Source organism: Oenanthe melanoleuca, linkage group LGE22, assembly GCF_029582105.1.
Source record: "Oenanthe melanoleuca isolate GR-GAL-2019-014 linkage group LGE22, OMel1.0, whole genome shotgun sequence".
Lineage (NCBI taxonomy): Eukaryota > Metazoa > Chordata > Aves > Passeriformes > Muscicapidae > Oenanthe > Oenanthe melanoleuca.
Genome location: NC_079363.1, coordinates 2,286,363 through 2,300,084, shown reverse-complemented (window position 1 = coordinate 2,300,084; position 13,722 = coordinate 2,286,363). Strand labels below are relative to the sequence as shown.

The 13,722-nt window shown below is 63.1% G+C and overlaps 3 protein-coding genes across 5 annotated transcripts; 1 reads left to right on the top strand and 2 right to left on the bottom strand.

Annotated features, from left to right (window-relative positions):
- Positions 1-338: 338 nt before the first annotated feature.
- RND1 (Rho family GTPase 1) lies at positions 339-6,182 on the bottom strand. 2 transcript variants are annotated; one of them, XM_056515050.1, is made up of 5 exons: positions 5,955-6,182; positions 5,784-5,871; positions 3,086-3,195; positions 1,966-2,100; positions 339-1,196 (listed from the first exon to the last, which is right to left on the bottom strand). In XM_056515050.1, exons 1-5 carry the CDS (start codon positions 6,072-6,074, stop codon positions 951-953), a joined length of 699 nt encoding a protein of 232 aa, XP_056371025.1. In that variant the 5' UTR covers positions 6,075-6,182; the 3' UTR covers positions 339-950. The 2 variants fall into 2 exon arrangements, with proteins under 2 accessions (XP_056371025.1, XP_056371026.1); XM_056515051.1 differs by having other exon boundaries at positions 340-1,196; positions 1,961-2,100; positions 5,955-6,122.
- A 112-nt stretch (positions 6,183-6,294) lies between these two features.
- On the top strand, positions 6,295-10,092 carry CCDC65 (coiled-coil domain containing 65). 2 transcript variants are annotated; one of them, XM_056515047.1, is made up of 9 exons: positions 6,295-6,404; positions 6,819-6,958; positions 7,745-7,912; positions 7,983-8,152; positions 8,298-8,436; positions 8,516-8,713; positions 9,134-9,352; positions 9,439-9,591; positions 9,699-10,092. In XM_056515047.1, exons 2-9 carry the CDS (start codon positions 6,821-6,823, stop codon positions 9,921-9,923), a joined length of 1,410 nt encoding a protein of 469 aa, XP_056371022.1. In that variant the 5' UTR covers positions 6,295-6,404; positions 6,819-6,820; the 3' UTR covers positions 9,924-10,092. The 2 variants fall into 2 exon arrangements, with proteins under 2 accessions (XP_056371022.1, XP_056371023.1); XM_056515048.1 differs by having other exon boundaries at positions 6,346-6,430.
- Positions 10,093-10,253: 161 nt separating this feature from the next.
- Positions 10,254-12,549, bottom strand: FKBP11 (FKBP prolyl isomerase 11). The gene is made up of 6 exons (XM_056515049.1): positions 12,363-12,549; positions 11,855-11,920; positions 10,863-10,950; positions 10,741-10,774; positions 10,580-10,650; positions 10,254-10,487 (listed from the first exon to the last, which is right to left on the bottom strand). Exons 1-6 carry the CDS (start codon positions 12,477-12,479, stop codon positions 10,270-10,272), a joined length of 594 nt encoding a protein of 197 aa, XP_056371024.1. The 5' UTR covers positions 12,480-12,549; the 3' UTR covers positions 10,254-10,269.
- Between the last annotated feature and the right edge of the window lie 1,173 nt (positions 12,550-13,722).

Genomic DNA, 13,722 nt, shown 5'->3' with positions numbered 1-13,722 from the left:
CCGAAGCCCACGGGGACCCCCCCGGGTCAGGCTCCCCACAGCCCTGTGCACCCCAGACTCGCAGGGACCACCAGGTCAGTGTCTCTGCAGGAGCCCCAGACCCCCACTCACAAGACTGGGGGATCCCAGGCAGAGTCAGGGGCAGCAGAAGAAATGGGGGGACCCTTCTAGCACCCCCCAAAGACACCCCACCCCAGACTTTGCCTTCTGCACCAGCACCCAGGGGTGACAGCACAGCCCCACGTCAGTGTCACCATCACCAGTGACAACAACACACCCCAAAACTCCCACCACCCTCCCAAAACCAGCATCCCCCCCAAAACACAGGGCCAGGCAGTGCTGCACGTAGGTAGGTGTTATATTTCTGATAATAAATAAGCTTTTTAATAACACTGACATGGAACAGAGACACCCCCCCAAAGACAGTCCATAAAACGACCCCCCCTCCCCAACCCACCAGGGTCCCCCAGGGCCAAGCAGCAGATGAGGGATGGGGCAAAAGGGGGAGAAAACAGGATGAGCCCATGGATGAGTCCCATGATGTGCACCCCAAACCCCACAGGGATCCCCAGGACAGCGTCCCTGTGTCCCCCAGACCCCGCAGTGACCATCCCAGGCTGATATCCCTGAGGGTCTGGGCACCCCAAACCCCACAGGGACCCCCCTGGATTGATGTCCCCAGGGTCCTGTGCACCCCAAACCCCCCAGGGACCCCTTCAGAGTTGGGGACCAGGTGAAAACACCCCCCAGCCCCCCCTCCCATGGGGGGCAGCCCCCCAGGCTGTGGGGCTGGCAGGGCAATGGTGCAAGGGGAGGGCAGCAACCCCCCATCCTCCTTTTGAGCGGGGGGGCTCCACAGCCCTACCCAGCCCCCCCACCCCATTCCAGAGACTTGGGAGTGGAGGGGGGGGTCCAAAGATTTGTGTGTGGGGTCATTCCCTTCCCCCCCTTCACATGACGGAGCAGCTTTTTGCTTTTTCCTTCTTGAAGGTGGAGGAGATGAGCTCGGAGCGGCTGGGGAGGTGCAGGAGTCTCTTGGAGAGGCTGCGGGCGGGGCTGCGCGGCGGCTGCGGCGCCGCCCGGCTCAGGCAGATGCCGGACACGGTCCGGAAGATGCTGTGGACGCTTTTCTCCGAGGTGAAGGCTGAGCATTCCAGGTATCCCTCGGCTCCCAGCTGCCTGGCGGCCGCGCAGCCCTGCGGGGCAGCCTCGTGTCAGAGCACCGGGGCAGCCCAGACTCACCCCCAAAAAAAAAAAAACACTGGGATGCTGCAAATCCACCTCCACAAACGCTGGGATCCCCCAGATCCCACCCCTGAAAGCACCAGGGCACTCCAAACCCACCCCTGCACATCTCAAATCCACCCCTGCAAACACTGGGACACCCCAAATCCACCCCCACAAATGCTGGGATCCCTCAAATCCCACCTCTGAAAACACCAGGGCACCCCAAACTCACCCCTGCACACACTGGGACACCCCAAATCCACCTCCACAAACATTGGGACACCCCAAACTCACCCCTGCACACCCCAAATCCACCCCTGCAAACACTGGGACACCCCAAATCCACCCCCATAAACACTGGGACACCCCAAATCCACCCCCACAAACATCGGGACACCCCAAACTCACCCCTGTACACCCCAAATCCACCTCCACAAACATTGGGACACCCCAAATCCACCCCCACAAACATCAGGACACCCCAAATCCAACCCCACAAATGCTAAAATCCTCCAAAATCCCACCTCTGAAAACACCAGGACACCCCAAACTGACCCCTGTGCCAACACTGGGATCCCCCACAAACCGACCCCCACACCAGACCACCGAGACACCCCAAAATCACCCCCCAAAAACACCAGGACACACCAAACCCACCCCCACACCAGACCACGGGACACCCCAACCCAATCCCCTGTGACTGCACCAACAGCAGATTTATTCTGGGGCCCACCCGACCTGCTCGTAGGAGATGGGCGCCTGTTTCTGGTGTGACAGCTCCAGCAGGGTGCTCAGGTCTGTCCGTAGGTCTGTCTTGCACCCGATGAGCAGCACCCGTGTGTTGGGGCAATAATCCAGGATTTCTGTCTTCCACTGAGGGGTGAAGGCATGGAGATGCTCTCAGGGACAAGGGGACCCCAAAACTCTCTGTCTCGCCCCAAAGGGTTGGTGTTTCCATGTGCCAGCACACCCAGAACTCCACAGAAATATCCCAGGACAGTGTCCCCATGTCCCTGAGTCCCCCAAAATCCACAGAGACCCCCCTTGGATCCGTGTCCCCACATCTCTGAGCCACTCAAACCCCACAGAAATCCCCCCAGGACAGTGTCCCCACGTCCCTGAGCCCCCCAAAGTGATCCCCAAGGAGAGTGTGTCCCAGCCCTGCATCCCCAAATCCCACAAGAACTCCCTCAGTGGAGGACACTCAGTGTCCCTACATCTCTGAGCCCACCAAACCCTGCAGGGTCAACGTCCCTGTGTCTGTGAGCACCCCAAACCTCACAGGGACCCCCCCAGGTCAGTGTCCTCTCATCCTTGAGCCCCCCAAACCCTGCAGGGTCAGTGTCCCTGTGTCTGTGAGCACCCCAAACCTCACAGGGATCCCCCCAAACCTCACTGGGAACCCTCTGGGTCAGTGTCCCCTCATCCTTGAGCCCCCCAAACCTCACAGGGACCCCCCCAGATCAGTGTCCCTACATCTCTGAGCCCCCCCAAACCCCACAGGGTCAATGTCCCTGTGTCTGTGAGAACCCCAAACCTCAAAGGAACCCCCCCAAACCTCACTGGGAACCCCCTGGGTCAGTGTCCCCTCATCACTGAGCCCTCCAAACCCTGCAGGGTCAGTGTCCCTGTGTCTGTGAGCATCCCAAATCTCACAGGGACCCCCCCAGATCAGTGTCCCTACATCTCTGAGCCCCCCAAACCCCACAGGGTCAATGTCCCTGTGTCTGTGAGCACCCCAAACCTCAAAGGAACCCCCCCAAACCTCACTGGGAACCCCCAGGTCAGTGTCCCCCACATCCTTGAGCCCCCCAAACCCCACGGGGACCCTGCCCTGGGGCCTGAGCCCCCTGCCCACCTTCTTGGCTGCACTGTCGAGGGTCTCGGGGCGGCTGACATCGAAGCAGAGCAGGACGGCGTCCGAGTCGCTGTAGCACAGGGGCCGCACGTTGTCGTAGTAGGGGGAGCCTGGGGGGAAAGGGGGTGTCACTGCTCAGCCCCCCCACCCCAGGGACACGGGAAAGGGGGTCTGGCAAAGGGACACAGCCCCCTGTCCTGCCCAGGGTGGGGACACAGCTCTAGAGACCCCCAAAACAGACACAGCCCCCCAAGAGACACAGCCCCATTCCTGCTTGGGGTGGGGGCACAGGTCTAGAACCCCCCAAAAGGGACAGAGACCCCCAAAGAGACACAGCCCCATTCCTGCTTGGGGTGGGGGCACAGGTCTAGAACCCCCCAAAAGGGACAGAGACCCCCAAAACAGACACAGCCCCTCTCATGCTCAGGGTGTGGGACACAGCTCTAGAGACCCCCAAAACAGACACAGCCCCATTCCTGCTTGGGATGTGGGCACAGCTCTAGAGACCCCCAAAACAGCCCAATCCCTGCCCAGGGTGGAGGACACAGTTCTAGAGACCCCCAAAACAGCCCAATCCCTGCCCAGGGTGGAGGACACAGTTCTAGAGACCCCCAAAACAGCCCAATCCCTGCCTGGAGTAGGGGACATAGCTCTAGAGCCCCCCCCAAAACAGACACAGTCCCTAAAAGGGACACAGCTCCCCTCCTGCTCAGGGTGGTGAGCAGCTCACAGCTCTAGAGAATCCCAAAAAGGACAGAGGGACACAGCTCTAGAGCCCCTCAAAAGGGACACAGCCCCCCAAACGACACAAAGCCACCTCCCACCTGGGGTGGGGTGCACTGACTTACAGAGCCCTCAAAAATAGACACAGCTCCACTCCTGCCCAGCATGGGGGTTCACAGTTCTGGAGAACCCCAACAGGGACAGGGGAGCACAGCTCTAGAGCCCTCTGAAACAGACACAGCACCTCAAAGGGGACAGGGGGACACACAGTCCTAGATCCCCTCAAAAAAAACCCAAACCCTATTCGTGCCTGAGGTGGGCACACCGAGCTCTAGAGCCCCCCAAAAGAGACAGAAACCCCCAAAACAGATGCAGCTCCTCAGCAGGGACAGATGGACACACAGCTCTAGAGCCCCCCAAAAGGGACAAAAATCCCCAAAACAGACACAGCTCCTCAATAGGGACAGGTGGACACACAGCTCTAGAGCCCCCCAAAAGACATACAGCTCCTCAGTAGGGACAGATGACACAGAGCTCTAGAGCCCCCCAAAAGGGACAAAAATCCCCAAAACAGACACAGCTCCTCAGTAGGGACAGATAACACACAGCTCTAGAGCCCCCCAAAAGGGGCAGAGACCCCCAAAACACATAGAGCTCCTCAGTAGCGACAGATGACACAGCTCTAGAGCCCCCAAAAGGGGCAGAGACCCCCAAACAGATACAACTCCTCAGCAGGGACAGATGACACAGAGCTCTAGAGCCCCCCAAAAGAGACAGAAACCCCCAAAACAGACACAGCTTCTCAGTAGGGACAGACACAGAGCTCTAGAGCCCCCCAAAAGGGGCAGAGACCCCCAAAACACATAGAGCTCCTCAGCAGGGACAGATGACAGAGAGCTCTAGAGCCCCCCAAAAGAGACAGAAACCCCCAAAACAGACACAGCTTCTCAGTAGGGACAGACACAGAGCTCTAGAGCCCCCCAAAAGGGACACGACCCCCCTCGTGCCGGGGACGGGGCACAGCTCTGGAACCCCCCAAACGCCACCTCCGTGCCCGCAGCCCGTCAACGTCGCATCGCGCCTTCACGAGGCAGGGAAATGGATTCCGCGGTGTTTATGTAACAGCTCCCCCCGCCCCCCCATTTTGGGGAGCCCCGGCAGCACCGAGGGGTGCCGGGCTGGGGGGAGAAGCTGGAGGAGGGGGTGGCACACGCTGTCACCCCCCCTCGGGGGCACGGAGCCGCCAGCACCGCACCGGGACTGCGGGGGACGCGGCGCAGGGGGTGAGGGAGGGGGGTCAGTGGGGTGGGGGGGGTCGGGGATGCCCCTCCTCTCCAACCCACCCCCCCCCGACCCCCCAAAGGCCTCGGAGGGGTTTCGCAGCCCAGACGCTCCGTGCACAGAATAGCAAAGAGGCTGCGCCAGCGCATCGCCATGGCAACCGGGGACCGGCGGGGACCCCCCCGCTCGGGGGGGACACTGCAGCACCGGGAAGGGCTGCCCCGAGCCCCCCAACTCTTTGGGGTGCCCAGGGAAGGGAAACACCGGGCTCTGCCATAATTCACAAGCAGGGCGCAAGGAGCATCCCGGACCCCACCCGGGGGGGTCAGCGGTGTGGGGATCCCCCCAAATAAGGGGTTCAGCCCTCTGTGACCCCCCCTAGTGTGTCCCTGGGGAGTACCTGCGACCCCCACACCCAGGGATAGAACCCTAGACCTGAAGCCCCCCAGCACCGCCACCAAGCAGGGACCAACAAAACACCCCCGGCTTCCCAAAACATCACCGAGACCTCAGTAGGACCCCCCCGCCCCGCGCTGCAGGTCCCCAAAACACCCTCGGGACGCCAAAACACCTCACTGCAGCCTCCCAGTCCTCCCAAAGCACCTTCCCCAGCAAACACCCCCATCACTGCCCCGCCCCGCTCCACCGGGACCGGAGCCCCCCCAAACATGCACCGCGCGTCTGCCCCCGGTACCGGAGGTGTCCCAGAGGCTCAGCTCCACCCGCTGCTCCTCGCTGGCCAGACACGCCGTGTAGTTCTCAAACACGGTGGGCACGTACGTCTGCAACAGCACCGAGAGCGTCAGCGCCCGGTCGCGCTTACCGGTGCCCGCTGCCGGTTCCCGGTGCGATGATCTGGGCTCACCTCGGGGTAGCAATCCTTGGCCAGCACCTGCAGCATGGCCGTCTTGCCGCACTGCACGTCACCCACCAGCACCAGCTTGCAGCGGGCCGGAGCGGCCGGTGCCGGCCTCCGCTCCCGCATGGCGGCAGCCGGCACGGACACCCCCTCTGTCACCCACCCACCGCCCTGCGCCCCGCCGCCGCAGCGTCCTTATGTACCCCGCGGGCCGCAGGCCCCGCCCACGGCGGCGCCCGCCCGCCAATTAGCGCTGGGAATTCCGGAGCGCCGACCAATGGCGGAGAGGAACACGCGGCGGGACCCGCCCCGTGGGGGTGCGAGCGCGCTGTTGGCCGCCAGGGGGCGCCCGCGCGGGTCAGGGCGGAAGTGCCGTCGAGGCTCCGCCCCCCCGAGCAGAAGCGGCCGTTGCTAGGAGACCGGAGGGACGCGGGAGCGGGGCCGGCACCGGGACCGGTACCGGGACGGGACCCCAAAGGGGGGTGGGAGACCCTAAAAACGGAGATGGGGGTGGGCAAGGGGCGGTGGGCTCTGGGGGAGCTGGGGAGGGTGAGCCTAGGAGGGCTCTGGAGGTGGGGATGGGCAGAGGGAAATGGGCCTTGGGGGAGGCCTGGGGAGGGAGATGGGGATGAGCGGGGGTTGGTGGGGTCTGGGGGAGTTGAGGATGAGCAGGGGAACGGGCCTTTGGGAGCCTGGGGAGGGAGATTGGGGTGGGCACAAGGTTATGGGATCTGGGGGTACCCATCGTGCAGGGGGCTGGAGCGGGAGCTGGAGGTGGGCAGGGGGAACCGGCCTTGGGGAGGCCATGGAGGGGCCACCAGGCAGACCCCAGGCATCCCCTGACCCCTCCCGCTGTGTCCCCTTCTCCAGCCATGGCGGGGCCCCGTTCAATGGCGGCTCCCACCGTCCCCGCGGCGGCCGAGGCCGAGCTGCTGCTGCTGCAGAAACAAGCGCTGGCTGAGGAGGAGGCGGCCAAAGCCAAGCGGGAGCTGCTCACTCGCTTCCTGCAGGTCTGGGACCCCACTGCAGCCTCCCCCAGTTGCCTCCAAACTCCACCCCCTAAGCCCTCAAACCACTTTTCCCCCAGAAAATGTCCCCCTCTTCTCCACCAGGGCTGGGGCTGCCCCTGTTATGCTGCACCCCTGGTACCAGGGGCAGCCCCAACCCCACTCCTGCCCCTTGTTATAAATGGCAAAAAGTTACAAAAGTCTTGATATTTAACAAAATTTAGATTGCTTTATTTTATATGGACAGAGCAAGCAGTACTGGGGAGGCAGAGGGGTCACAGCCCACTCCATGCTCCACCGAACTTTGATTTTCAGCTCCCTTTTGTAGCATGGTTTCCTTGTAGTCATCAATAATTGTTATTTTTTTGTTGTCATAATTCTGCCAGGTAAGCAGTGGTGGTCCATGGGATCGCTGGACGAGTCTCCAGGCAATTTGTCAAGTCCCATAGATAACCTCTGGTCTTGGTAGATAAGAAATGACAGAAGTCAGGAAGTCTGGTCTTAGGGATAGGCTGCAATTGATTACACCAAGGCAGGAAACCTGATTTTGCAGGATCTGTTGGGCTGTGTGAAAGCCTTATTTTGCAAGCTGTCAGTAGATACAACTTATTTAGAAACAGAATATTCATAACAAGAAGATTTTAAACAAAATGATTTAATCATATATTTTCCTTTGCTTCATTTCAGACCTAAGTATTCTGGTTTACACAAACCCCAATACTTTCATGATTGACACGAATCTTTTATCAATCACCACAGCCTTTCCCACCTGCCGCGGTCTCTCCACAGGACAAGCTGTCCCGGGAGGAGCAGAGCAGCCTGTGGGGTCTGCACAAGGTCCGCACGCTCTGGCGCTCGGCCCAGCGCAAGGCCAAGGACCAGGAGCTGCGCCAGGACATCGAGATCCTCAGCCAGACCTTCTCACGGGTCATGGACTGCAAGGATGGCGTCATTGAGGTGGCTGTGTGGCTGGGGGGGTGAGGGGGGATGACAGGGGACACACATGAACCTCCCCAAAATTTGCCAGACGCTGGTCAGGGACCTGAAGGAAGCAGAGGAGCAGCAGAACCGAGCCCTGCGCAGCCACCTGCACCTCACGGACCAGCTGCTGCACCTCCAGCGCTGCCGCCTGGGCTACCTGGAGGAGGGGTTCAATGCCCAGGTGGACGCCCTGAAGGCCGAGTTTGAGGCTGAGAGGTGTGGAATTTCATGGGGAGAAGGGGAATGGGGCAGCAGTGGCACCTGTGGGCTCTGTTGGGATGGAGTTGAGCCTCCCCTTACCCCACTGGGACCCCTGCAGCTTCTCTGTCAAACCCCTTTGTCCTGCCATGTGTCCCTGCAGAAGGATCATTCTGGAGCAGCAGGACTGGGAAAGCTGCTGCCTGAGGGACATGGCGCTGGCCTCGGAGCAGAATCACGCCAGGAACGAGCACGAGGCCCTGCTGAACTTCCAGAGCGCCCGGGACGACATCAAAAACCAGGCAGGGGGCACAAAGGGAGCATGGAGGGGCTTTTAGGGCTGGCAAGGGAGGTTTGGGGGTGTAACCTCTGTGTCCCCAGTGCTGGCAGGACCAGCAGTACAGCCGGCAGCAGCTCGGGGCCAGGCTGGAGGGGCTGTGGGACCAGATCCAGAAGGCCCGGAGGAACTACACCCAGGCCACAGAGAGGAAGAAGGTGGAGTTTGAGGAGCTGAAGAAGAAGTGTGAGAAGAGTTCCCGGGAGATTGATGCACAGACGGAGAAGCTGCAGAAGCTCCAGGTTTTGACAGGGTGCTGGGTGGTGCTAGGAGTCAGGTCACCTGCATTCTAAATTCATATTCCATGGAATTGTTGAGTTTGGAAAAGCCTCTGAGACCCAACAAATCCAACCCGGCACTGGCATGGAGGTAACAACAGGCTGGGTTTAAGCAGGGGCCCCCCAAGAGTTTGTGGAGCAGCACTTGAGCCATGGAATAATGGAATTATTGAGGTTGGAAAAGTCTCTAAGATCAGCAGGTCCAACCATTCTCTCAGCACTGCCAAGGCCACCACTAACCATGTCCCCAGGGGCCACATCCATGTGTTTTCTGAGCAGTTTCAGGGATGGTGCCTTCACCACTGCCCTGAACAGCCCATTCCAATACTGGGCCACCCTTTCCAAGAAGGAATTTTCCCAACACTCAACCTGCTGTTTCACCAGGACATGGTTACAACCACCAAGGGCCAGATTGCAGCTCACCTGCAGGAGAGCGAGAAGCAGAGCCAGCACTTACGGGATGACAAGGACCTCGCCCTCCAGAAGCTCCAGAAACTCCGGGCTCAGGTCAACCAGGCCGGGGCCAGAGCTCACACCCACCTGGTCACCCTCACCTGCCAGTGCAGTGCCACCCTCAAGGCGCTGCAGCAGCTGGTGGAGAAGGTGAGTTGGGCAGAGCTGATGGGGATGTCCCTGTCCCCAGTGTCCTGCTGTCCCTTCCCACCTGCCCTTCCTGGTGTCCTCCCCAGGCCCAGCGCATCCTGCGCCTGGCTGAGATGTGCCGCAGGCTGGAGAAAGAGGAGGAGAAGGTGCTGCCCTTCTACCCCTCCTCACTGGCTGAGTGGGAGCAGCAAAAAGCCCAGAAGGTCCTGGAAGAGATCCCCAATGAGCCCTTGGCAAAGGTGAGGAGGCACTGCTGCAGTCCACAGGGAATGAAGGCTGTGATTCTGCTCTGGGGATCACTCTAGGCAGGCTGGAGACCCCAAACTCTCCCCACTGCCTCCCCCAGGTCATTATGGACTACGTGGGGCTGGAGAGGTTCTGGCAGCGGTTCAACAAGGCGAAGCTGGAGGAGAAGGCGATGGAGAAAGCACGGGAAGCCCTGGCAAACAGGAACCAGGACCTGCGTAGGCTGCTCCAGCAGTACCTGGCAGGGGCTGCAACCAACCAGAAGGTGCTCAAAGACCCCTACCCCATCCTCACCGTCAAGCGAAAGCTGCATCCCCAAAAATGAGCCCCACTTTGTGGGGGAGCCACACTCAGGGATATTTGGCATGGTGCACCCCAAGGGAGGGGTCAACCACTGGGACCCCATTCCTGGTTCCACCAGGGACCTGCCTGGTGTTTGGGGACTCCAGGGACTGTCACTGCTTGGATATGCCTTAAAAGAGCAAAACTGCCTGAAAATGTGCTCCAGGGTCTTATTTCTGGGATTCATTGACCCTGTCACCTCCTGCTCAGGTCTGACACGATCCATCAAGGCCCTGGAGCAGGGACCTGACAGGTGCACAGCCCCTTCCCACTGCTCCCTGCCCATCACTGTCTCAGGAAGACCAGCTGCAAATGCCGAGGGAGAGGTTTTATTTCTTTTTGGCTTTGTTCCTCTTCTCCTCCTTCTGCTTTTTCTTGGAGAGCTTGGGGCTGCTGGCCTTGCGGTACAGGTGGAACCCAATGAGCCCCAGCAGTGCTGGCACCAGCCCCAGGCACAGCAGTGGCACCACCTCGTTCACCACCTTCTGCCAGTAACTGGCCCGGGACAGCCCCACCAGCTCCACCTCGAACCGCAGCACAGCGTCACCTGCAAGGAGAGCACAGCCTGAGCAGGGACCCCACAGAGACCCCACAGGAACCCCACAGAGACCCCACGGGGACCCTGAGGGCTGCACTCACCTGGGATGGTGGGGGGGGATCCCCGCTTGCCATAGGCTAAGTGAGGGGGAATGATGGCTCTGCGCTTCTCCCTGCCACAGTGAGAGCATTGGTGCCACAAATCGTGGTGGGGACACTGCGGGGGGACACTGCCCACCCCCGTGTCCCCCATCCACACTTACCCCACACACATGTCCAGCAGACTCTGCTCCAGACCTGTAGCAGAGTGGGACGAGAGTGAGTGCGGCTGGTTGGGATTACCCTGGTTACCCCCTACCCCGCTCCCCCTGAGCCCCTCACTCACCAGGAATGACTTGGTGCTTGCCCAGCTCCACCTGGAGGGGGTCCCGGCTCAGCGAGGAGTCAATGACCCGGCCATCCTCCAGGCTGCCCTGTGGGGGACACAGCCACAGTCACCCCTGGGGACACAGCCCTGGCACTTCCTCTGTGTGGCTGCCAGCGTGCTCCCAGTGCTGTTGTGGTGCTGATCCCAGTCCCTGTGACACCCCTGTGCCATCCCTGTGCTGATCCCAGTCCCTGTGCCCCCTCAGTGCCATCCCTGTGTTGATCCCAGTCTCTGTGACCTCCCTGTGCCATCCCTGTGCTGATCCCAGTCCCTGTGACACCCCCGTGCCATCCCTGTGCTGATCCCAGTCCCTGTGACACCCCTGTGCCATCCCTGTGCTGATCCCAGTCCCTGTGCCCCCTCAGTGCCATCCCTGTGCTGATCCCAGTCCCTGTGCCCCCTCAGTGCCATCCCTGTGCTGATCCCAGTCTCTATGACCTCCCTGTGCCATCCCTGTGCTGATCCCAGTCCCTGTGACACCCCTGTGCCATCCCTGTGCTGATCCCAGTCCCAGTACACTCCGTGTCACTCTGGGACACCCTCACTGCTCCCAGTGCCAGGGTCATCCCAAGGTAATCCTCGGGCTGATCCCAGTGCCAGCCATGCCCGCACTGGGATTGTCCCATGCCAGCCCCAGTGTCATCCCAGTGCCACTCCAGGTGCCACATCCTGGGGGTGTCCCCATGCCACTCTCAGTGGCACCATGGCACCATCCCCTTGTCCCGCCCAGCGCCGTCCTCATGCCCCGGTGCCACCCCTACTCTCACTGCGGTTCCACCGCGGTACCGTCCCATTGCCCACCCCGGTACCGCCCCATTGCACACCCCGGTGCCACCCCCGGTACCGCCCCGGTGCCGGCCGAGGTCCCCCCGCCGGTGCCGGTGCCGGTGGCCCCCGCCCCGCCCGCCGGAGCGCAGTGCTGACGTGTTCCTCCCGCCGCCCGCCCGCACCGTGTAGTGGATGTGCACCGTGTCCCCCGGCGCCGACAGCTCCGTGCAGCCCTCGGGAGGGGGCACCTGCAACCGGGAGGTCACGGGGAGCCGGGACGGGCCCCCCTCGCCTCGGGGTCCACGCACCCCCCGTGCCCACCGGTCCCCCCAGCGCTCCGAGAGCCCAACTCCCCCCCGGGCCCCCGGTCCTCGGGGCGCCGCGCTCCTCCGCCACAGCCCGCTCCTCCCGGTGCCCTCCCATCGCAGCCCGATCCTCCCGGTGCCCCGGGGCTCCCCCCGCTGCAGCCCGGGCCTCCCGGTGCCTCCTCCCGCCGACCCGTGCCCAGGCCGGGCTCCCCGGTGCCCCCCGAGCAGCACCATCCCGCCGGTGCCCCGTGTCCCGCCGGTGCCGCCGCTCCCTGCTCCTCCCGCCCCGGTCTCAGCTCCCTGCCCAAGGGGCCCGCGTGGCTCCCCGGTGCCCGGTATCTCCCGCGCAGCCCCGGTTCCCCCGTTCCCCCCCGGAGCTCACGATCGTTTCCAGACGTAGCTCCCGGGTGCCGGTTTCGGTTTCGCTCTCGGCGGCGAGGGAGAGCGGCGGCGGCGGCAGCAGCAGTGCCAGGAGCAGCAGCGCGGCGGGGAACGGCATGGCTGGGCTGGCGGCGGAGGAACGGGGATCGGCACCGGGACCGCCCCCACCTCGGGTCCCGCCCCCGGGACCGCCCCCGCACCGCGACCGGCCCCGGGACGGGCACCCGCCGCTTCTCCGGGCCCCAGCGAGTTGGGGACAGAGGGATGCCCAGGACCGGCAGCTCTCTCGGTGCCCGGTGCCACGCGGTGCTTGCGCTCCGCGGGCACCACGGTGGGCACCGGGGTCCGGCCCTGCCCGGGGACCGTCCCGGCGGCTTCGGCCCGCACCGAGCGGTCAGAGTGGGAGTCAAGGCGGAGGGTCTGGGCGGGGGTCCGGGCCGGGGCACGCATCCCAGGCGCCGGTCGGGTGCAGCCCCGGTGTCCTGGCGCCGCCGGTGCCAGCAGGCGGCAGCACAGCCCGGGGAAACCGGCACCCACCGGGGGCCAGGACCCCTCCCCGGGTCCAGAACCCTCCTCCAGCACCCGGCGGGTGCCGCTCATTCCTTCTCCCGGCACTTCCCCAGCTCTTCCCCAGCAGGACAAGGGAAGCAGAGCCCCGAGCCCGGGCAGGGGGCCAGCGGGCCGGCCGGAGCTCGGAACCTGCCCCAGAACCCCCGTCCCTATGCCTGGGGATGTGCAGCCCCTAGGGCAGAGCTGGGAACACAGGGAATCCCCCCGGTGTGGCGGGGAGAGCAGCCTGGACCTCCCGCCCCGTGTGTGCGGGGATGGCCTCACTGGTGTCACCGGACCCGGTGCAGCTCCCGGACGACGGCATCGGCACGCCGGCCCCACCGGCGCACCCACATACCAGCCTCGGTTGCCGAGAGGTGGGGAAGCCGGGCTGGCGGCTGGGCCCGGGGCGCTAATGGGATTAGGGGCGCCGGGTCAGCCCTCGCCACACAAAGCCGTCGGTCCAGCCGGTGGGAACGCGTCGGTGCCGGCTCCGCTGCTCCCACCCACCGGGGAGCCCCGGTCATCCACACTGCAGCTCCCAGAGGCTCGGTCATCCCCACTTTGGCTCCCCAGTATCATCTCTACGGTCCCCAGCCCACTGTGGGGCACCGGTCACTCTGCACTGGAGCTCCCCCATGTCATCTCCACAGCCCCCAGACTCCCGGTCACCCCCATCCCAGGCCCTGGTGCTGGCTCTGCAGCTCCCACCCCCGAGGGAGCCCCCACCACACCCCCCTGGTGTCACCAAAATGGCCAACAGCCCCCCAGCCACCAATGCAGAGGGGACACGGGGATGGGATGGCAGCGCT